The sequence below is a fragment of the Rhopalosiphum padi genome, chromosome 2 (genome assembly GCF_020882245.1).
Source record: "Rhopalosiphum padi isolate XX-2018 chromosome 2, ASM2088224v1, whole genome shotgun sequence".
NCBI lineage: Eukaryota > Metazoa > Arthropoda > Insecta > Hemiptera > Aphididae > Rhopalosiphum > Rhopalosiphum padi.
The window spans coordinates 44,957,851-44,981,095 of record NC_083598.1 but is presented as its reverse complement, the minus strand read 5'-3'; the positions used below and the strand labels follow the sequence as shown (position 1 = coordinate 44,981,095).

The 23,245-nt window shown below is 29.5% G+C and overlaps 3 protein-coding genes across 4 annotated transcripts; 1 reads left to right on the top strand and 2 right to left on the bottom strand.

Annotated features, from left to right (window-relative positions):
• Positions 1-1,390: 1,390 nt before the first annotated feature.
• Positions 1,391-6,218, bottom strand: LOC132922200 (protein VAC14 homolog). Its single transcript, XM_060985586.1, is given in 20 exon segments — positions 1,391-1,894; positions 2,043-2,193; positions 2,255-2,334; positions 2,473-2,532; positions 2,534-2,583; positions 2,858-3,032; positions 3,164-3,277; positions 3,279-3,388; positions 3,471-3,596; positions 3,661-3,755; positions 4,164-4,290; positions 4,381-4,501; positions 4,707-4,822; positions 4,824-4,928; positions 5,015-5,113; positions 5,116-5,247; positions 5,315-5,338; positions 5,340-5,441; positions 5,443-5,467; positions 5,546-6,218. Coding segments are annotated over 20 exon segments (2,079 nt in total). The 5' UTR covers positions 5,650-6,218; the 3' UTR covers positions 1,391-1,731.
• A 5,040-nt stretch (positions 6,219-11,258) lies between these two features.
• Positions 11,259-16,844, bottom strand: LOC132918971 (uncharacterized). Its single transcript, XM_060980326.1, has 8 exons — positions 16,796-16,844; positions 16,531-16,721; positions 15,364-15,648; positions 13,491-13,591; positions 12,994-13,144; positions 12,855-12,890; positions 11,591-11,644; positions 11,259-11,435 (listed from the first exon to the last, which is right to left on the bottom strand). The coding sequence occupies exons 1-8, from the start codon at positions 16,842-16,844 to the stop codon at positions 11,283-11,285; spliced, it is 1,020 nt and encodes a 339-aa protein (XP_060836309.1). The 3' UTR covers positions 11,259-11,282.
• Positions 16,556-23,195, top strand: LOC132920718 (exocyst complex component 6). Of its 2 annotated transcripts, none has more exons than XM_060983346.1 (2): positions 16,556-16,884; positions 17,266-19,992. In XM_060983346.1, exon 2 carries the CDS (start codon positions 17,283-17,285, stop codon positions 19,572-19,574), a length of 2,292 nt encoding a protein of 763 aa, XP_060839329.1. In that variant the 5' UTR covers positions 16,556-16,884; positions 17,266-17,282; the 3' UTR covers positions 19,575-19,992. The 2 variants fall into 2 exon arrangements, with proteins under 2 accessions (XP_060839329.1, XP_060839330.1); XM_060983347.1 differs by lacking the exon at positions 17,266-19,992 and adding an exon at positions 20,388-23,195 and having other exon boundaries at positions 16,569-16,884.
• Positions 23,196-23,245: the final 50 nt, after the last annotated feature.

The following is a 23,245-nucleotide window of genomic DNA, read 5'->3' as shown; positions in this document are numbered from 1 at the left end:
TTTATTATTATTATTATTATTATCTATATATTCTTAAATCCTATTGTAATAACGATAGTTAACCACGACACCATAAAAATAATATCATAATCGAATCTATTAATGAATCTGTTCCCGCACGCACTCGGGGTACCTTTAATATGGATAAAAAAAACGCAGTTAACGACAATGAACGCTTAATTGAACAAAAAATTGGTCGCTGAAACATTCTTAGAACCACGTAAGTGTATAGAGATACATTTGAAAAAAAACCGCTCATTGTTTTTGATTTTTATGTAAATTTAATGACTTTAAATTACTTCTGAAATTTACAATTTCGTTTGGAAATAATGATTCTAAATCATCTGTAGGGTCGACCCCAGTGGTGGCTCGCAGTAACTTATCACAGGAGTGCGATGAAAAAATTAAAGAACTATATAATACATCATACAAAAAATTAAAATCATAAAATAATAATACAAAATTAAACACGTCGTTGCCGTTCTCGATTTGAGCGACAAAATTCACCGCACATCATAAGCTTCTGTAGCCGCCGCGCCTTTATGATGATATTATTACTCGTATATTAATATTCTGTGATTAAACCTACAGTTTATACGGGAAACCGATATTTTTATGTACGATTCACAATGTCACACAAGCTGCAGCGTTGCATAGGCGTACATATAGCTATCCATAATATATCCGTATAATAACATCGCGAGTTTGTAACGATATTATAATAAACTATAAAAATAATTTTAATAATAATTAAAAATATATTTAATTGTTAATTTGTTAATGTATAATATATTATATACTAAAATATGTACCTATTTATTTTGTAGTTGGTACTATAAAGTATAAATTGTTCATTTCTGACCGCACCATCGCACATATGCACGAGCCGCCACTGGTCGACCCTCCCTATTTGAAACTATCTCCAATAATTTGCCACCAGGAACAATTCTATATATATTATGTAATAGTATACAAGACGTGACGAATTTACATATCTGTGTCTACTGTAATCAATCTTTTTAGAATACCATAATAATATTCAAACTTTGTGTTAGACGGCGCATTATGTAGGCAAATTAGGTACATTGATGTGTATACAATACCGTTCAGGGTTATTGTAAATTAATAATTATTATTATTACACTAAAACTATTATATTATATTTTTGCTAATTACAGTCGTTATTCTTTTATAAATATGTTCGGTAACATTCGGTAATTAAGCTACTAATTGTTGTAATAATTTCATTGTCTTAAACTTCCTAATAGAATTCAATAAAGTTTCATCTATAAAAATGATTAAATTTAAGATATAATAAACCCAAATTGTCATTTGATGTATTACTTATCAAGGAGGTTTTGTATTGTACATTAAAATAACTTTAGAAAAATGTTTTAAATAAGAATAATTCATTTATTTATTATTTCATAAATATATTTCAATACAATAATACAACAACAATAATATAATTAATGCATTTACAGTAAAATATATAAATCATAGATACAACATAAATACATACAATTTTAGATTAAATTAAATACCCGATTTTAAATACAAACATTTTTTTGTTATTCTAAAACAAATAACAATAATATCGACATATGGTTTCATAAAATTTAAACACAAATAATAAATAAAATGCTTAAAACAATTATTGGTCTTTGTTTAAAAGGTATTAGGTAATAATGGCAAAATAACATACTATAATAACTTGAATGGTAATAATAACTATTGTATATCAATTTTGGCAATAGCTTTATCAATCTGCTGACTGGAATTAGAATTTATTCGGTAATTCCTATGTTTTTCTTGTAATGTTGTAAAATGATTTAACATTGTACTTGTGTCAAACATCCCTTTGAAATCTTTTTCAACATTTTCACTGGCTGGCCTAAAATAACATAAACAGAACATAAATCAATGATTAACTGGTTAAACTGAAGTCAATCCCTTACAGGAAACAGGTCCAATAATGATATTATATATTATATTATTAAATGTAAAATCCTATATTTTAATAATAATAATGTAGTACATACATTTCAGATCCCATTCTTGAATGAGGAACACATTTCAACCTGTGTCGCAATAAATGAAAAGCGTCAGATTGAGGCATTATCATCAAAAGTCCATAAAGTGCTTTAATTAAATACTGATTTACTGGTTCTTCCAAAAGCTCCATTCTCAAATCTAAAAATATTCAAAAATGTCAATAGGTACAATAAGTCTTTTCCGTTATATAAAAACATACATATAAATATTGGCGATTCCAATAGCTGAATTAGTTTGTCTACTTCAATAAGCAAATCAATAGTAACATCCATTGATGCACTGACATAATAGTGGCTAAGGAAAATTTTGAACAAAATAAAATTGATAAATGATAATACAATGATAATAATATTAGATGCCATGTGGTGCTGGTAAAATAAAATTAATGTATAATTGAGTTTTACTGAAAAAGGATACAAAGTCTGCAACAGCTTGCAAACAAGAAAATAATTTTGGGTAAGTAAACACAGAGCTACCTGGATTATGACACCACGTTCGAAATAAACACAAAAACATTTCTCGGTTTTCCTGAAACAAAATATAAATAAATAAATTATCACAGTTGTTAGATTTATATATTAAAGTATTATATTGTGTTATTTTAATACATTTATAAATTTTTACAGAATACTTTTAAAATGTATAATCATTGAAGAAACAAGTGAATATATAATTTAATATAACAGAAAATATTACTTTTAAAAAAACTTGGAGCATTTAAACTTTTCTATTGATAGTTAACAACTATTATAATTCATACTAGATAGTATAAGTTTCAATCTATATAAATAATGTTGTTTACTTGTTTTTCGACATCCCGCAATTGAGTTCGCAAATCATAAAGTTCAGGAGATGTTAACAATATTGTATTCAGTGTTCCTATCATCACAGACGCAAATTTCATATTCTTCTCCTCCAACAGGAATGTAGATAATGTTCGGTAAATATCATTTGAATTTAATAAGCCACATATTTGTCTATATAGAAAATTTTAAAACATAAAGATAGTTAACAGAAATATTAAACAATACATTTAACCATAAACACTAGTTAGTTTAATTTTACTTTTATATTTCCATTCAAAAAATATTATACCATAAACACAAACCTTATAATAAATTGTCCACGTTCTTTTAATAATGTTCGATCACAACTAAATTGTTTCAATAAACTTAAAATAAATTGGTCAAAATATTGTTTATTATTTGTTTGAGCTGCTGACGGGAGAAATTATTTTTGCAATAACTTTTAAATCATTTTGCACAACTTCTTCATTTGGATATGATAATGTTGTTAGCAATAAAGGAAATATTGACTCCATGTACATAAGTATCTGTTTGAATAAATAAATCAATGCATAAATAAATTTATATAATTTAATTGTTTATATGTAACCTAGTAGCTTACCTACTTACTCTATTTGGTAAATGAATAAACAAATGGTAAATCCATTTTAATACTGTTATTTTAGTTTCAACTGTAGATCCGCCCAATTCTTTAATAAGTACAGTAATAACTGATGCAAGATCTAGATTTTTTCCCTAAATTTCAATAATGGATTAATAAGTTTTTTTTATTGTTTTCATATAATTTTTAATTAATTACTTCCGCATCTTTTTCTGTGGCATCAATTTTGTCTTCTACACCATTAATTAGCTCCATCAATGTTGAATTGACTAATTTTGCTGTTTGTTTGATACCTAGTAATTCAAAAAACATAAATATAAGAAATCATTTTCATATAAGTTCAAAACCAATAAATAGTAAAAGAAAAATTTTAATTATTATTGAAAATATAATATATCTACATTGTTATTCGTCTTACAAAAACACCACATACCAAATTCTGTGTTCAGAGTAATCTATTAGATTAGTAATTCTATAGATAGAGTAATTATTTCTGTTATTTTTAAAATTAAAGTGAATGATATACTATCAAATTTAAATATAAAAATATAATCTAGAGCCTCGCATATTATGCTTTTTTTAAAAACTCACAATTATTCATAAGTTTTTTAATAAGATACCTATACATATTACCTATTTTAATTTTTTTTAGTAAATGGTAATAATTTATTAATTATTATTAATAACATAACAATAATTACGTATTTGGGATTCTATATCTTGATTTGAATTTGATGCCATTGAAGCTTTTAAAATATTAGATGCAAATGGTAAAATATTTGAACCATACATGTCAATGAATTCTTTTATCCAACACATTGCTGTAAACTGAAAAAAATATAATATTAATATATTAAATTAATATTCAATTATATTAAAGAATTGGTAATACTCGAGTAAAATCATATTTGTATTTACCTGAACAAATTCATCAGTAGAATATGAATAAATAACAACAGTATTTATCATATCTGTATAGTTAACTTTTTCAGGATTACGATGCAAGTCATCTAAAAATTTTTTCAAAACAGCATCACACCTGTAATAATTATGTTTAATTTTTTTTGAGAGACAGGAGTTAATAATTTTGCCTAATTGCTACTATTAAAATATAAAAATCATATACCTACTAAAATGTACAACCTTTAATATAATTTTAAAATAGATAAACATAATATATTTACAGGATTTATTATAGTGTAATAGATGAGATTTTAGTATATTGCACATTTTTTTTTTCTTACATTTTTTTAATTTCAAATGTAGGATCAGAAAGCATTTTAAACAATCCATCTAAAATTTCTGGTAAATATATCACTAAGTCAATTGAAGGGACATCATCTAAGACAGTAATCCATGAAAATTATGAATTGCTTTGCAAAAGTATTTTCTGTATAAATGCGCTCTCGAAGCAATGGTATGAAGCCAACAAGATCAAAAATGTTTGAATTGTCTGTAACAATATCCTTTAAAAATAATTAAAATATATATGATGTAAAAGTAGCATTTTCACAGATATAAGTATTTATATAAATTATAAATATACACATACCTTCATTAAACGATCTAAAAGCTCAGAAGCATTTTTAACATTTTGATCAGGATCAGTGGCCAGTTTACTTAAAGATTTAAAAATGTCAGGAAAATGTTTTTAAAACTGCACTTGCGAGCAACTTTAGAAACATTATATAGTGATTCACTGGCATAGTATCGAACTTTTAAATCAGCGTCATTCAAATTTACCAATATTGGTATAATTAAATCATCAATATAATTTACAGAATCCTAAGATTTAAATAATGATAAAAATTAATAAATTGTACATATTATGATGAAAAATAACTAAATATACTTTTCCCAGTCCAACAGCCATAGCGGGCAAGTCCTATGAGTCCTCCTTTTTTAGTATTAGCATTTTTTGACATTGAAAAATCTTGTCCCAATACTTTTAACAACCGTCGTATTTGCATGGAATTGTTTGACAGCTGCAAATTCTTTAACCATTCTAAAGACAACAACAAAATAATTTAATAAAATAATAAAATAATTTAATAAAATAATAAAATAATTTTTAAGCACTTACTTTTCAATTTCCAGCGCTGCTGCTTTTCTCTTATCGTACATTTTATCGTTCAATGCTCGAACACACGCAGCACTAAGCGGTGCATAATCACGGTCCATACTCATTATTAAAATCTATTAATTAATGTAGAAATAGAAACTTTTGACCTCAATAGGAGTTAACAATTAAAGAATACTCGTTAGTATACTTAAAATAAGATAAAAACTATCTAGAGAGTAGAGAACATTTTAAAGGTAACCTATTACCTTATAATATGATTCTGAATTCAATTTAATTTTAGGTACCTAAACAGAAATGTGTAGAGTAATTTAAGTCAGTAAGTGATATGTAAAGGAACATAACATGTATGTGGGGTGGGTGGGCGGGTGGGTGTGTGTGTGTGTGTGTGTGTGTGTGTGTGTGTAGATAAAATATAAAACAGTTCCTTACATAAATAATTATATAATATTAAAGAAAATATTGAAATTAATAACAATCAACTACAGCCTACTAATTATTATTGTCGCAACTTTTGCAAGACAACATTAATTGAAAATTATCAAAAACCAATTGATAAAAGTTATCACCACAAACAAAACATTCAAAAATAATTATGCTATGAGGCAACCTGTATAATCTATAAGCCTTGGCACACGTCTGCATAGGACGATAAAGAAAATACTGAATAATCACAGTCAGATTATATAATGTCAGAATGTTTCGAGCACCGGTTAGTTCTCCCAGAGTGATAAGAAAAAAAATCATTTATTTCAAATTCATTATTGCCAACTTCTTAGAAAAATAAAAGTCCCGCCAATCTTGATTGATCAATCCACCTGGCACTCATGCATATATTTTTTACGTACGTAATATTCGAGGTATAAAGATACAACGAACCTACGAACTTTGCAGAATATTCAACTGTGGTGAAGCTTTTAATGCGCATTTAAAAATGCTTAGAGATACTATAAATTCACTTCTTAGGATTAGGTTAGGTCTTATGTTAACCCACTTTTGATTTTTTTTTTTAACCATCTCGATATAATAGTTAATAGATACCTACTTATAAATAGGGCTCGGATTTCAATGCATTCGCATATTTTTTTTGAATTGTCATACCTACATGATGCTTTTTAAGCTACAAATGTGTTTTAAGTACTCCATGTTTTAACCACAAATTTGTTTAGAGAATTTTTTGGATTTTAAATTTTTTAAGGTTTTTTAGGATATTTTTGTCTTTTCTCTTTTATGACTAAAAGAAATTGTAAATTGCTCTTATTGTACAGTGTAATGCAAATATAATATAATTGAATTTTTTACTCATTTTTTGAATTATATTTTTTTACGTAATATTTTTAATTTATTTAATGAATAATGCATTTTAGTATTTTTATTAGGTAATAAAAGCACTTTTTTTTTTTCATTTTTCGGTATTTTTAAGGGCATTTATATCCAAGTCCTTAGCCCTACAGTTATAAATTATAAGTACCTATTAAGTATTATTAGTTATAATTAATAAATCTAATACAAATTCATGCAAAAGAAATTTCATGTAATCTATATTTTTTATTTTTTTTTTTTTTTTGGGTTTATTGGGCCTTTAAGACCATCCCGTCTCACAACCAAGCTTCCATCCTTCTCTATCCAATGCTAAATTTCTCCAATTGGAACAACCTCCCAACTGCTCCTTCTTTATAACATCTTCCCAACGCACTCTTGGTCTTCCCAGAGGCCTTTTACCTACAGGGTTTTGTTCAATCACTGCATGTAAAAGTGGGTTTTGGCTCCTCCAAGCGTGGCCAGCCCACCGTAGTCTTCTGCTTCTGATGACCTCCAATATGTCCGCACTACCATACAGTATTTCCAGCTCTATGTTCTTTCTTCGTCTCCACTCCCCAGTTATTTCGTCTTTGACCGGGCCATATATTTTTCGCAACACTTTTCTTTCAAAGACCATGAATCTATGTTCGTCCATTTTTCTAATTTAATCTATATTACTTCAGTTATATAGTTATAAATTATAATGTAGGTATAAGCACGTGTATCTTTAAAGAGATTAATTTAAATCATAATTTTATGACAGAAAATATTAAATAGGTATTATTTTTAGAGTTCGTAAATATAATAGTGAATTTCCGAAAGTCCGGATTAAATGAAATCAACTTTAGATACATGAAATAATTTAAATTGATAAAATTGTCTAAATTATATGTTGATTTTTACGAACTATAAAAACAACAATAAATAAATATGCACATACAATCGAAATTACAATAATAGGTTTAAAAATGATAGAGGATTTTTTTATTTGGTACTTCGCGCCGGTCCGGATAAACCAAATGTCTTATTTGCGATATATATGCGGATAATATAATTTTTTGCAAGCGATCTGGTGGGTGGTTGGGTGGTATATTTTCCATTAAACATGCTACCCCAATTTATATTTGAGTGTGCGCCACTAGGTATAAAACTATAAATAGGTAATATCTTAAAATAAATCTACATATTTTAAGAATATCATTATTCATTATGTAAAGTAAAATTCATAGTTTATATAAAAGTTGTAAAGTATGTTAAACTTGTATAATAAATTATTAAATTAAGTATACTATATCTAATACTTTATATTACTAAATTAGTTTAATATAAAATACCTTTGTATAATAATATTTACAATAAGTAAACACTAAACGCAGTAAAAACTATATGTTTACTTTTAAAATAAGCTATACCTATGGGAAAATAAAATAATAAGTTTACTCAAAACTACCATGTTTTTAAATCAATGAATTTCTAAAGAGTGGTTTAGACACCCGACAGCCATGAAACACATTGCCGACCACACCCTCTATAGTTGTTTAACTACTGTAACTTGTCATTGTCATTGACGGAGAACAAATAATTATGTAAATGGTAAATCAATAAATATATACTAAATGTATAATGATATATTATGATGTATTAATGAATAATTAAAATATATCTCTTATTTCTGTCTAGCGGTAATAGGTACATAGCATATATAAAGACACTATATAAAATATACTAAACAACGAGTATGGCGTGTATTAAAACACCCTATAGGAGTCGTTTCACACGTATTTATAAGAATAACATTTATTATATTTTTGATTCGAAAATAATAATAATATATATTGCAGCATTCGATAACAAACGATTCCCGCCGTTCCCGCGGCCGGAACTATGTGCAATAACGCGAGGTTCACATCCATGCGGTCACCAAGTGATATAAAATGTTAGTGCACATTTGAACTTCTATATACCGTTAAATAGACTACAGATGATTATAAATAATTTTTAAAGTCCCAAAGAACTCACGATAAAAAATCTCTAAGATAATATTTGTGTGACTTTATATAGAAGTTACATAGTTTAATATTAATCATTATATCTCTCAGAGATGTCGCATATACATCACATAAAACCGAAAGGAAAAATGAATTATAAGTATATCAATAGGTAACTAAAGTAAATCAGGTTGTAACTAACGTTTTCAATCAAAATTTAATTATATATTTACCTACCTACCTACCTACCTATTTCTTCTATTTATTATTATTATAAAATGTATGGTTTCAAAAACTTTATAGATAGTCTGTCTAACTTTAAAAAAATATACAAATATAAAAAATACATTAGAAAAAAGTATTTGTAAACAGAATATATTTAGAACCTACCTATATACCTACTGTGTCTAAATACTTTTTTCAAATGTATTTAGAATTCGTATTACAGTACCTAGGTACTTAAAAAGTATTTGAAAATACTTTACTAGACTGCAGAGAACAACAAAGTCCACACTCCACAGATTGATTGAGAATAAATCTACAGTTGTCAATTAAGGTCAATTTAAAAAGTTACCTTTCAACCGTTCTACAAAATGTAGTGTGACTTTAAATGTTTAAAACGAGGGCCTTTCAAACTAAAATGCACGGTAGATCTTTTTGAGGCAGTCCGATACTGATTACATTACACGAGTCTAAACACTCTAAATACTCTACATTGTAGAGTCTACAATACCATCGTCCATCACGAATGTATCTCAGTAGCATGTCCCAGTAGGTTAAGCGTAGGATCATTAAGTTAGGGGTACTAGGTTCGAATCTCCCCAGCGTAGCCGGTATCCCGCTATCACTATCCCCCTGATAAGAACTTTTTCATTTTTTTCTGGATATTCATTTTGTATGTTCACTCTATGCAAAGTCAGTGCGATGAAAATGGGTAGTCCCAAACTCCCAACCTGACTGCACATGGAAGTTACAGTGTGAGTGTGTGACGTAACCACGTAACATAGAACATTGGCATGCGACATCACATGCAGTAACTTCACACAACTGGGCATTAAGCGTACCAGTGACATCTCTGGGTGGTCATTGAGCACAAACACACAACCTCTCATGACTCATTGCCCATTGGGATCTCTATGTTACATCTCAGAGATTTAATTTTGCACAGAGGCCCCTTAAATTATACCTACATATAATATCATAAACTGCAGTTTGTATAGGTACCATCCGCATACATCTGTCGTCTATATTATATTATATAAGACTTTAATGGTTTAATCGTTCAATGTATTAAATTAAAATTTAATAAATAGTAACAGTTAATAAAAACTTAATATATTTTTTTTTTTTGTTATATGTAAATCTAAATCTATGTTCACCAACAATTTTAGATGATTGTTTGGAATTTTTTATAACTATTTCTAAATCATAACAGTTATACAATTAAGTGTGTATAGTACAGCGGTTCCCAACCCATGGGCCGTGAACCATATAATATTAATATTACTAACGTATATATTTAAAATAATATTATTATCTATTTTAATATATACCTATAATTATATTATATATACATACATATAAAGGTGTGCTATTAGTTATTAGTGGGTCTCAAAGATGTTTTACAAAATTGGTGGTTTGCACAACTAAAAAGGTTAGGAAAATAGGAACTGCTGGACGCTGGTATAGTAGATTTACAATCTTTTAGTTTAAAAAATCAAAATTAATACGAAGGCACATATAATTGAAAAACTAAAAAATGTATCAATATTACTACCCAAGTATGACCTAAACAGCCAAAAGTAACATAAACCTTTTTTATAAAATTATATATCGTACAAATTATAATTTAATTACCAAACTGTCCTATCTAACCTAACCTAACCTATCATATAAGTTATAACTACATACAATTTAAATTTTAAACCTTATATTATACTAAACATTCTTTTTTAAATAATTGTTATTATCTTGGCATATCGCAAAACACAATTCACAAATAATATTAGAAAATGAAAATTCAACAATATCGTTATAGTTAGAAACACTAATGAGTTTCTAATCATCTAACCTCTACGGCTAGCGGCTAGCCTGCCAATTTTAGTCCGCCAAGCTCACTTTTTGAAAATAATATTTTAGTTTTCATTGTTTTTTATTCATTAATTTTTTATTAAAACCTTTTTGAAAAGTCTGTTTTGATGCGCCAAAGCGTATTCAAATTTGGCCTACCATTAAAAAAGGTATTCAAATTTCTGCCCTAATGTATTAAACCAATGTAATAAATACTTAACCTAACTTAAGCTATCCATTATCCAAATAGGTAGGTACTTAATTATCAATACCTAATATGTCTTACATAATATAAATTATAATATTATGTATATCGTATACAGTATTTAATATTGTATCAAGCAATTGTATTCAAATTACACGAGAGAACTATTTTTTATTCACACATATTTATTACAAGTATTTAAACATTTCAGTTGTGATATATGTAGTATTTTTTCCAATTTATTGACAATATATTTGTCGTTTTGAATAGGCTTCAAATCGTTTCGTATTTTTTCTAACTCCATGAACAAACAATCGAACCGTTGATCCTAAGTATAAAGTTAAATAGCAATATAAAATGTAATACGAGAATACTATCATATTATAGTACTTGAACTCGAATCTCGATAACAACCATATAGTATATACATTAAACGATCAATATTTAATAATCATAAATAAATAAGTTTGAATAAATATTTACCAAATCAATTTTTCCGGGAAACTCAAGCTTGCCATTATTTACAGAATATGGCCACTAAATATGTACAAAAACATAAAAATGTATTATTAATTATTTGTATTTAATAATAATAATAATAAATTTATTATAACATCATAAGTTTTAACATAAACATTTTACAATTATAAATACAATATTGCAGCACCCCCGATAAACAAAGTTTGTGCTGGGGGAGCAGATCTTAAGAATATCAAAGAGAACAATATAATTTGGTATGAATAAATAAATAGTATATAGTCAAAAATATAGAAATACAATGGATCATTATTCATTTCATTATTTCTATTTTAAAGTATCGCGTTCAATAGAAATATATTAATGTAAATGTAATACAAAATATAATAAGCAGAATTAATTAAACATTTTAGAAAACATAATAAATAAATGACATAAAATTAATTAATTTAAGCACAAGCTAAATCTAAATGTTTAATAATTTTTTTTTAAATAATTAAATTACTAAAATTATTCATAATATATTAAAAATTAAACATAATTTCAGACCCATATAAAATACACTGTTTTGTCCATGCATTTTACACAATTTGATAAACGACAAACGACAAAGTATATTAATATTATGTTTAAATCTAGTTTTGTGTTCATGATCAAAAATAGGAATTAAGTGTTTATTATGTTTAAATAGCTAAATATACATATATATATATATATATATATACATATATATATATATATATAAATAGTAATATAGTAATATTATATATTTATATGTACTCATTACTCGGATATAGCCGATATAGGTACATAATCCATCAACAATTATTAATTAATTATAATAGTTATTACTTATTACTTATTATGTACCTACATAGACATTAAATGTAAACATTACATACCTATCTACTTTATTATGTACATAATTTTACTGAAGAAAATAATTGTGTTATCAACATGAGATATTGAAAATCTAATAATAATTATGTATTTATATTATAATTATACGAATGTATTAATGTATTATTATGATACTCATTATAACTTGATAAATGGTTATAATTGTGTTATATTTATTTTATACTTAACTAATAATAACAAGACGTTAAAAAGATTTTAATGATTCTTGTACATGTTTAGTATTTTTATTTATATAGATAAATAAAAATAAGGTAATAATAGTAATATATATAACATAAGTAAGTTATAACTTATTTGTTACAAATTTAAAAATATACATTATAAATTACAATATATATAAATAACTTACAGAAATATATTGTTCCATTAATAGATTTGCACGAATCTATAATAGGTAATAATAGGTACATTTATAAAAAACTAAATTATGCATTATTAAATATTATAAATAAGATGTACGATATTCGTATTTTAAGTCAAAAACTTACTGTTTTCTTAAGTTCAGATTGTAGTTGATAGTTCATTTTTAACATGCATTCTACTCGTTTCCTTAAAATCTCCACTTGTTGCTTTATGTTTTCAGTTTCATTTTTTTTTATTTTCTCCGAGATAGATTCTTTACTATTCGAATGGTTGGTTCTAAAAATTAGAGTTCGTATATGATATTGATATATTATACAAAATGGAAATATTCAAATTTATTATCATAATCGCCAAACATTATAAACAATAAGAGTTTGGAAAATACAAATATAAGTAATGAATCAAAACTAAATAGTAAATAACGTATGAAAAATCAATTGTTTCGTGGATATTTATACTGTATTATATTTTAAAATATTTATTTAGTCACGAATAAAAAAAACGATAATTAAAACTATATTTTAAATATAATTATATTTACGAATTAAACTTTAATTTAGTTTGAATATAAATGTAATAAATAAATAATAACTATTATTATATAATAAAATCGTATACACACCGACAGTATAATTGAGGTTTATTCATACTGCATTTGCTACAACTATTGTTTCCATCGAGAAATCGATCGGTAGAGCAATCATTCAACAGCGACGTACAGGCCTATAAGTACAGTGAAGTAGTTTTTATAGATAATAGGTTATAGGTTATTATATACATTTAAAAAATAAGAATTTATTGTTATCCGCATTGCGTTTGTATTATATATAATACATGTGTATCTACGTCGACCGCCGTAGCAGTATAACTGTTATAATAGAATATAATATATAAATATATACATTATACACATTATATTATATTATTATATAATATTTAAGGTCATAATCTATAGTATAATAGTAAATATAAGATAGAACATTCTACCAGCCACGTCATTTAGGGGAGTAGGAGCGATCGTTCCCCTCCAAAAGATCGCATTTTAACTATTAATTAATAAAAATAAAAACATTTTTAAGCCTTAACTATTATGAAAAAATTTAATCCCCCCTCCAAAAAATAAATAAATAAACACCTATTTAGGTGCCTGCCTTCTACCGTAAACATACTCTCAAAGTTTCAAGATCTTACTTTTCAACTTGCATGAGAATTTGTCAATAACCAATTTTTTTAAATTTATATTTGTAATTATAATTTTGAATAATAGTTTCTTTACTATAGAACCAACATTATTATGATCCATAGTATTCATTAGTTTAACTTAAAATAATTAAAAATAAAAACAATAACATTTTTGTTTTAAAAATATAAGATGGCAAATAATTAATATTTTGATAATACTATTACGTAAATGTTAAATCGTATTACCATATTGCCGTATTGGTAAGGGCTGATAGAACTGATAGAAAATTATATATTATATTTACTAGCGATATATGAGTATATGACAAAGATTAATCATTTTTCAGCGTACATATTTTATAAAAAAATCTATACATGGCACGCCCCGTACCACACATAATATAATATGTATATGTATATAAGGTATAACAGCTGCGCATTGCGGAAAAATAATTTTCTGTCGTTCCGTTTTTCAGGACCAAATATTTGTATCTTAAATTCCTACATAATATACAGTATACACAGAAGACAGCACGATTTTAATATTTATAAAAACCATATATATTTTCAAATATTTTGATTTCTTTTTCTGATCTAATTATAGTTTTATATTTTATGGTAATAGCAACTCTTTTTTTCAAACAAAACAGTTTTATTTTTTGTATTAATTGTTAAGTATAGATATTTTTTTTGATAACTTTAATGTATCATCACTTTTCCAGATCATCTAAGCCGACATTTGAACAAATATAATTTCTGAGTTATTAATCCTTATGTATTAGAAAATATTATAATAGTCCATGGTATATATAGGTTTGGAATTTTTTATTAAGAAGATATTATTTGGGGTTAATGATTATTTGAGCATTTTGAATATTACGTTAATTAATAATAATCGATTAACATTTTAAAATTTCATAATGTTAAATATGTAGCTCAAAATTTATTCGTTTGCATTTTTGAATTTAAATGTATTCAACATTTACAAAAACTTCATTTACTCAACAACTTTCATTAAAAAAATATGTTAAAAAATGTTTTAAAAAAAAAATCAGGATTTTAATAAATACATTATAGAATGATAAAAAAGGGTGAGCAATGAGTGTACTTGGTGAATCACTCTTTTTAAGGGTGTGCGAAAGGGTGTTATAATCACATCGTTTTGTGTCAGAGAAGGTTGAGCATTACTGACATAAAGGTTATTTTATATAGGGTTTTGTAGGGAAAATATTACAACTATTTATGTATCAATATTATAATATTAATAGATTTTAGATATTTTAGATGTCTATATAAATATAAATGTTTTATACGGTTGAATCATGGTTGGTAGTTGAGAGCTGGTGACAAGAATCGTCACTCCAACCGAAATATTCCGTCTTAGACGATTCTCCTCCGCTAGTGGGGCACTGCTGACAGCCATCACAATTATTTGTCATGTTTTGTGTAGTTTTCGTCATCGTTTGTGGCATTTCATTGTCTCTACAGTTATCGAACGACGCTTCTAACCGATCAAATATGAGCGTGGACATTAGATCTTTCCATTTCACGCCATCCTGAGTGCTGTTCAACCTACAATTGCCTTCGTCTGGATTTTGCTACGTAAAATTAAAGAATACAGTGGTGGTACTCGTTGTATAATTTATAATATATAAGTAATACATATATACCTTTTTTATAAACAGCGTATTATACTATTATGGAAATATGACAATTTTATATTAAAATTATCTATGAATGTGTTATATCATTGTGATATACCATATACTCTGTATATAAACGCACAGGACATAAATTATGATTTAGGAATACCTGACGATTGTGTATGTGTAAACAAATATTTCAATATATAATACGCTAAAATGTCAGATACACAGATGTTAAATAGTATTGAACTCTATAATCTGTACATAATATTTATCATCTATAAAACGTAAAATATACCATGACTAAAATGCATCATAACTAGTAACTACCTACTCGACTACACAGATTTGATTAATTGATATTAATTTAGTCGCAAGCCGAAGAGGATAAAGATAATAAACTTAGTAAAACGATATACATAAACGCCGGTATCAAACGGATTGTACACGAAACACGCCTCCCGGGACAAATAGAATTAATTTGAAAGGGATCTTACCGGATTTTCATCGGCCATTATATTATACAGGCCTCTACACGTTGTTTCGTTGTTTTATAATATGATTTTAATATATTTATTTATGTCACAGTGTAATTATTATTATTATTTGTCTCGGTGTATGTACATAATTTTAATTCAAAGGTTTGGAATAAAAGAAAAATTTAAAAACATTTTAATAATCGCTATGTAACATATAATAGTTGATTTGTTTATTTTATGAAAAATAAAAAACGCGATTGCGTTGTCACACTAATTATTAATATTTTCTCGTTCGAATAACCCGCCGACGAAGGTTGGTCACACTGCACCGCGGCGTCTGCTTCGGACGGCTCACTGTGTTTACATTCGATTTTTTCTCATCTAATATTTTAATCTTCACTTCTGGCTTTCTGCAGCAGCGCCAGCCAGCATATCTGCATGACTGCATATCGCGAAGCGCTACTCTCGGCTCTCCTTCATTATTGATATTAATATTGAATTCCGGTCGTCGATTCGTAGACCGTAGTCTGTTGCCGAACGACAAAACTGTGTCATATCATAATTAGTAACGATTAATGAGTACAATTTTCGAGTTTCTGTATCATCAAGCATTTCCTTACCGGAAATAAAAGTCGTAAAGTTTTCTCGCTGAATAAGTTCACCAGCCATTGAGATTGATGTCTCGTTCGTATCACGTATCTTTATAAATGTAAGTAACAAAATTAAATTATAAAAATAATATAGTTTATCAAATTTGTAGTTTGTAGCTTGTAAGTAGTATTCCTGTTTTTTTTTTAATTTCATAGTTAGCAAAAATTATTTTTTATTTCGATTATTTTCATGACAAGAAATTACAAATATCTTGGTCTATAGTATATTTCTACGTTAGCTGGCTTGATTTTTTTTTCCGTAATAATATTATGTAGGAGTTATTTAGTATTTTTGGGGTGTCCAAAGGTGGGTTGACAATGTCTTGTACCAAGATGGGGGTCTTATATACAGTTAGGGCACACATCCATTTTTAATTAATAGGAATAGGATTTTTGTAAGTTACAAAAAGAAACCAGTTATGTTTTTGTTTTTGTGCTAGCTTGTTGTGTAGAAAACATGCAGAACCAAGAGCATTTGCTACAAGAGATTGAGGGCATCGATGATTACTGGGGCCCAACATTCCGAGCCATATACGACCAAGATGACGACAGCCGCAAATTCATTGACACTTTGGACAACCGCATTAAGCAGTACGACAAAGAAATTGAACGTATGTGCAATTTCTATTACCAAGGATTTATAGATTCTATTAGAGAATTGCAACAAGTAGAAAATCAAGCATCTAAATTGAAAAAACAAGTTGTTCAACTAAATTCAAATGTACAAACCATTGTTGCTGAAGTCACAAGTGCTGGTGAAGAGTTGGTTAAAGCTAGACAAGTGGAAAATAATATTCAAATGGCTATTAATAGCTTATCTTTATGTTTGCCTGCACTTTCTTCTTACAGTAAATTACAAAAGCAAATGGCTGACAAACGCTATTATCCTGCCTTAAAAACCTTAGAACAACTTGAACAATTGTATTTGCCACAAGTATCTCATTATAAATTTTTTAGACAAATGATAGAAAAAATTCCTAAGCTCAGAGAAAATATCAAAGAGTCATCCATGTCAGATTTAAATTGTTTTTTAGAAACCATACGAAAATTTTCTTCCAAAGTTGGTGAAGCTGCAATGAAACATAGTGTTGAACAACAAAACTTTGATTTTGGTTTAACTAAATTGAAGAAGAAAAAAGATTCACCAGAAGATAACTCTGACGATGAAGATTCATTGAGTGCACAAGACCTTATTGATTTTTCACCTGTTTATCGCTGTCTTCATATTTGTACAGTATTGTCTTCAAGAGACACCTTTGATGCTTATTACAGGCAACAAAGAAGAGAACAAGCACTTTTAACTCTTCATCCTCCTAACAACATGCACGAATCTATTGCAAGCTATTGTTATTATTTACAATGCATTGTCGGATTTTTTGTTGTAGAAGATCATGTATTAAACACTGGTAATGGATTGTTGACAAGACCTTATTTAGAAGATTTGTGGAAAATGGCTTCTGATAAGGTAGTAAGCATAATGAGAACAAATACCGCGTACTGTACTGATGCAAATTTACTCTTAAGAATTAAAGATTTAATTATGGTTTTTTGCATAACTCTTAGAAGTTATGGATATCCTGTTAAGAACTATATGGAATTGTTACACGAAATACAAGAACATTACAATGAAATACTTATGCAAAAATGGGTTCAAGTGTTTCGGGATATTTTATATAGAGAAACTTTTTGTCATCTTGAGGTTGACAATCAAGATCAATACGATAATGTTGTTCGGACTTTTCCTTATCAAGATGATCAATTAGAATCTTCTACATTTCCTAGGAAATTTCCATTTTCTTCAATGGTGCCTAGTGTTTATGACCAAGTAAAACAATTTATATTTGCTTGTCTAAAGTTTTCAAATGACCTAAATTTTAGTGAAGGTGAAGTAGATGAAATGGTTCAAAAATCTACCAAATTGCTATTATCTCGAACTTTTAGTGGATGTTTATCTTCTGCATTTCATCAACCACGACTTGGGCTTTTACAAGTAATACAGATTATCGTTGACACTGGATATTTAGAAAAATCATCAAAATCAATTCAACAATTTGTATCTGAAGCAACTGGGTCTACTGGTGGCACTGTTGGTGATGATGCAGGCATAACATTGGGTGTAGCCAGAAATGATGCTGAACATCACATGTATGATAAAATGAAATTAAAATTGAATGAATTTTTGGATTTAGAAGACTACGATTGGATGTTAGTCGAACCAACTGGTCAAGCTTCTTCGTTCGTTACTGATTTAATAAATTTCCTAAGAGTTGTTTTTAATGCGTTAAGAAATCTTACTGAAGAAGTGTCTGTTCATGTATGTCAAGTAGCATTTGAACACATATCTAAATCTATATTGAATTTATTACTCAGTGATGATATTAAACAATTATCTATGGGTGCCTTAAATCAATTGAATTTAGATGTTATACAATGTGAACTGTTTGCTGCATCAGAACCTGTAGGAAAGACTGATGAACCAGATTTTTCTCAACATTTTGCACCGTTGAGACAGCTTTTGGACTTACTCCTAAGCTGGGATTGGTCAACATATTTTCATGATTATGGTCAAGAAACATCAAAATATTCTCATGTTAAACCAACTACAGCCATTATTGTATTAGAAAAATTAAAAGAAGCTGATAAAAAAAGTGTATTTTCAGTATTAAAGAAAAGTGAAAGGGATAAAAAGAAATTATTAGAAACTGTTTTAAAACAGTTAAAGCAATTAGCAATAACTGTTCAACAATAGTGATTTACATTATATTTATGTATTTTAATACATTGTTTATAAATTATAGCTATTTAACCAAATACTTATTAAATTAAACCCACCGCCTAACATAAGGGTTTATAGCATATTTTAATTCTACTAAATTATAAAAGACATTTATAATGTAAATCTACTTAGTTAATATTATTTAATCATTTATATACCAATAAACATAATTTTAAAATATTTATTTAAGCTTCTTAAAATTATTTATTTATTTAGTTATAGATATTTATATTTTTAAATTGTTAACTAAAATTTAGAAAATTGTTTTTATTTTATTTGTGAAAATCTAAAGCCAGTTAGTTGTTTATTAAATACTATAATGTAAGGTTTCAAAGTATGTAGTCATTTTGAACTGAAATAATAGACATAAATAATAATATATCTACACATATATACATTTTTTGTTATTATTTTTACAAAACTTGAATATTGGTATTTCTTGTTTAAGATTCCGTTTTTCACCATTTATATGGTTGTGTTCATGACATTTATAAATAGTAGACAAAATAATAATAATAAAAATTATTTACTATTTAATAAACCATTTTGATGTTTTATACAATTAAATTTTGGTTTAATATTTAATAGGTACTAAATTATATTTTTCATTAATTTGGTTAAAAAACTGCCTACATTTAAACACAAAACTTACCAGACAATAAAAAAAAGGTTTATCATTTTAGTATAAAAAATATAAAATAATTAGGTAATAAAATGGAAAGTATATTTGTATACTGTTACAACCTAAAATAGTTAAGTTTTTTCCACATTATAATTTTGTTAAAGGTTATGATGTCAAGTAACGAAGACTATATTACATTGGATGAAATAAACAATGCACTGGAGTTACTGGAGAAAGATGAAATTGCTTCAAGAAAACGTTTGGAAACGTTTACCAATCAATGGCCCACTGTTATTAAGGAGGTTGATTCTGTTACTAAAAAATTTAGTTCCTTAACATCAGTTAAAGAAAACTTATCTCAAATTCAAACTAGAATTCACGATTCTTCTAAACTAGCTGAGGACATATCGTCCAAAGTTCGACAGTTGGACAAAATACGTGGACGTGTATCAGAATGCCAAAAACGAGTTCAAGACTTATTAGATCTACAGCTATGTAGTGAAGGTGTTCAGATTGCGATGAAAAACGATGAATTAGAACAAGCCGCCGGACATATACATCGCTATCTGTCAATCGACCAAACAAAATTACAACGTACAGCAGACGACATGGCTCAAGACTGTTCAATGATCACCAGTGCTCTTAAACACTTGCAAGAAGCTTCAGAGCTCCTCCAGGACACAGTATCTAAAAGGTTCGAGCATGCGTCTTTAGTCCAAGACACGAATTCTATAGAAAGGTACTTTAAAATATTCCCACTACTTGGAATGCACGAAGTGGGTTTGGAAAAGTTTGTCGATTACTTGGGGCGGTTATTAAAAGTGTCGGCGGACAAAAATTTAAAAAACGTTATGGATACGCCATTGTCGAGCAACCGTGCCAGTGTTATTTTCGCGGACGGGCTGACGTTTATTTTCGAGGAAGTAGCCAAGACGATCGAGGTTCATCAGCCGTTAATCGAGACCCACTACGGTCCCGAGTACGTATTGAAGTTCTTATCCCATTTGCAAGTGCACTGCGACACGTTCGGTGACATCCTGCTGCGGACGTTTCTCAAGACCCGCAAGATCAAAGAACTGCTGAAGACCATGTGGGACGAACCGGACGCGAACACCGCGGCGAGGCCCGACTCCAAGGACATCGATCTGCTAGTGGAGGAGATCGTGATGATCCTGGCGCGGTACGATCTATACGCGCAGTTCGTGTGCAAGCGGACGGTGAACGCGGACGGCGTGGAACCGAAAACGCGAACCGCCAAAATGATGTTGGACAACAGCCGGCTGTGCTGTTGCATACAGGAGATGATGGGCAAGTACCTGGAGCTGGAGAGGTACTACATGGAGGAGAGCATCAGAAAAGCCGTGTTGATGGACACGATCGAGGGCGACGGCGGGGACGCTGCGCTCACGTCGAGCATGGTGGACGACGTGTTCTTCATCGTGCGCAAGTGCGTGATGCGCTCGCTGCGGTCTGGCAGCCTGGACGTGCTGTGCGCCGTCATCAACAACGCGGTCAACGCCCTGGAAACGGACCTGTGCGCAGTGTTCGCGCAGGTGCTGAGCGCCGGTTATCCGGGTTCCGGTTACTTCAACCGGTTCACGCCCGACCTGGACAAGGTGCGGCGGACGTTCCTGGCGGCGCTGAACAGCACCGAGGTGGCGGTCGAGTACTCCAAGTCGCTGTCGCAAGCGTTCCGGGACGAGGTGCCGGCCAGGCTGCGGGGATGTCACGCGGAGAAGCTGGACAGTTGCCTGCAGGACTTTGGCCGGGTAAATGCGTCGCTGGTGGCCGCCAACCGGACCGGGTTCAGGCAGCTGCAGAGTTCGCTGGTCGAGCCCAAAACGCTGGCGTGGATGGAACCGTTCTACGAGCAGAACTTCACGCTCGACGAACCGGAATTCGCACAGACGGTGGCCGACAACCCGTTCGTGGTGGCGCTGGTGCGGAACATCGACGGCACGCTGGCCGAGTTCCGCGCCCGGCTGACGCCCAACAACTACGACATGCTGGTGGTGGCCGTGGCCGCGGAGACGGCCGCGCAGCTGGAGCGGGCCGTGATGAAGACTGAATTCAACCGGCTGGGCGGCATGGCGCTGGACAAGGTGGTCCGGACGCTCATCAACTACTTCGGCGGGGCCAGCGCGTGGCCGGTCCGCGAGAAGTTCGCCCGGCTGGTGCAGGTCACCACCGTGCTCAACCTGGAACGAGCATCAGATCTAAACGAGTTCTCCAACCCGGACAGCGGCATGCGGTTCTCGTGGAAGCTGACGCCCGACTGCATACGGCAGATACTCAAGCTCCGTGCCGACTTCCGGGAAGAAGACATACGGAAAGTCCAACTGTAAGACCGTGCAGTCCGGCGACCGACTTTGCAAGCGAACCCATCACTAATAATACTGCACGATTTCTTTCCGATGTGGCGTCATGTCGTCGTGGCTGACGTGTGTTTTATTTTTAGACCCGTGAGTAATTAAAATTAAAATTAAATTATATACCTACCTACGTTATACTCGAAGCCTACGTTACATTTAATACACTGACATACTGCAGTGTTGGGTGTATACTATGTTATGTTTGTTTATCATTATTATATGTCTGTCGGCCCTGTAACGCCGATAGGGGGTTTTTTTTTTTTACCTCAATTTTTATAGTTGGGTAGTACCTATCTATAGTTAGGTTCCATATATTATAAGTAATGCCATCGTATTATTATTGTATAAAATATCCACTTTTTATTGCAGATGTACTAGTAATATCATTATTGGACTTAAAATAAGCACTATTTATACCTACTTATTTTATGTTGCGTGTATTTCAAAATTATACATTTTACCTATATATAATATATAATTGTTATGATTTTATTTTCCAATTTTTTTTTCTTTTTGTTATCGCACGCTTTGTTATGTTTTAATAATTATTATGTGATTTATTTTTATTGATTTAAAAATAAATAGTCAATACTTCTAGTACTTTACGGTTGTAATTTATTTGTCGATACAATCAATACTTTCCATTTCTT

What these genes read in the sequence shown, in the direction of transcription:
- LOC132918971 (XM_060980326.1), bottom strand. Translation starts at nt 16,844, where the DNA reads ATGGCTGGTGAACTTATTCAGCGAGAAAACTTTACGACTTTTATTTCC. An exon ending in CTACCAACCATGATTCAACC is followed by an intron (nt 13,592 to 15,363) that starts GTATAAAACATT and finishes CTGTACTTATAG; the next exon opens with GCCTGTACGTCGCTGTTGAA. An exon ending in TTCCCGGAAAAATTGATTTG is followed by an intron (nt 11,436 to 11,590) that starts GTAAATATTTAT and finishes CTTTATACTTAG; the next exon opens with GATCAACGGTTCGATTGTTT.
- LOC132920718 (XM_060983346.1), top strand. Translation starts at nt 17,283, where the DNA reads ATGCAGAACCAAGAGCATTTGCTACAAGAGATTGAGGGCATCGATGAT.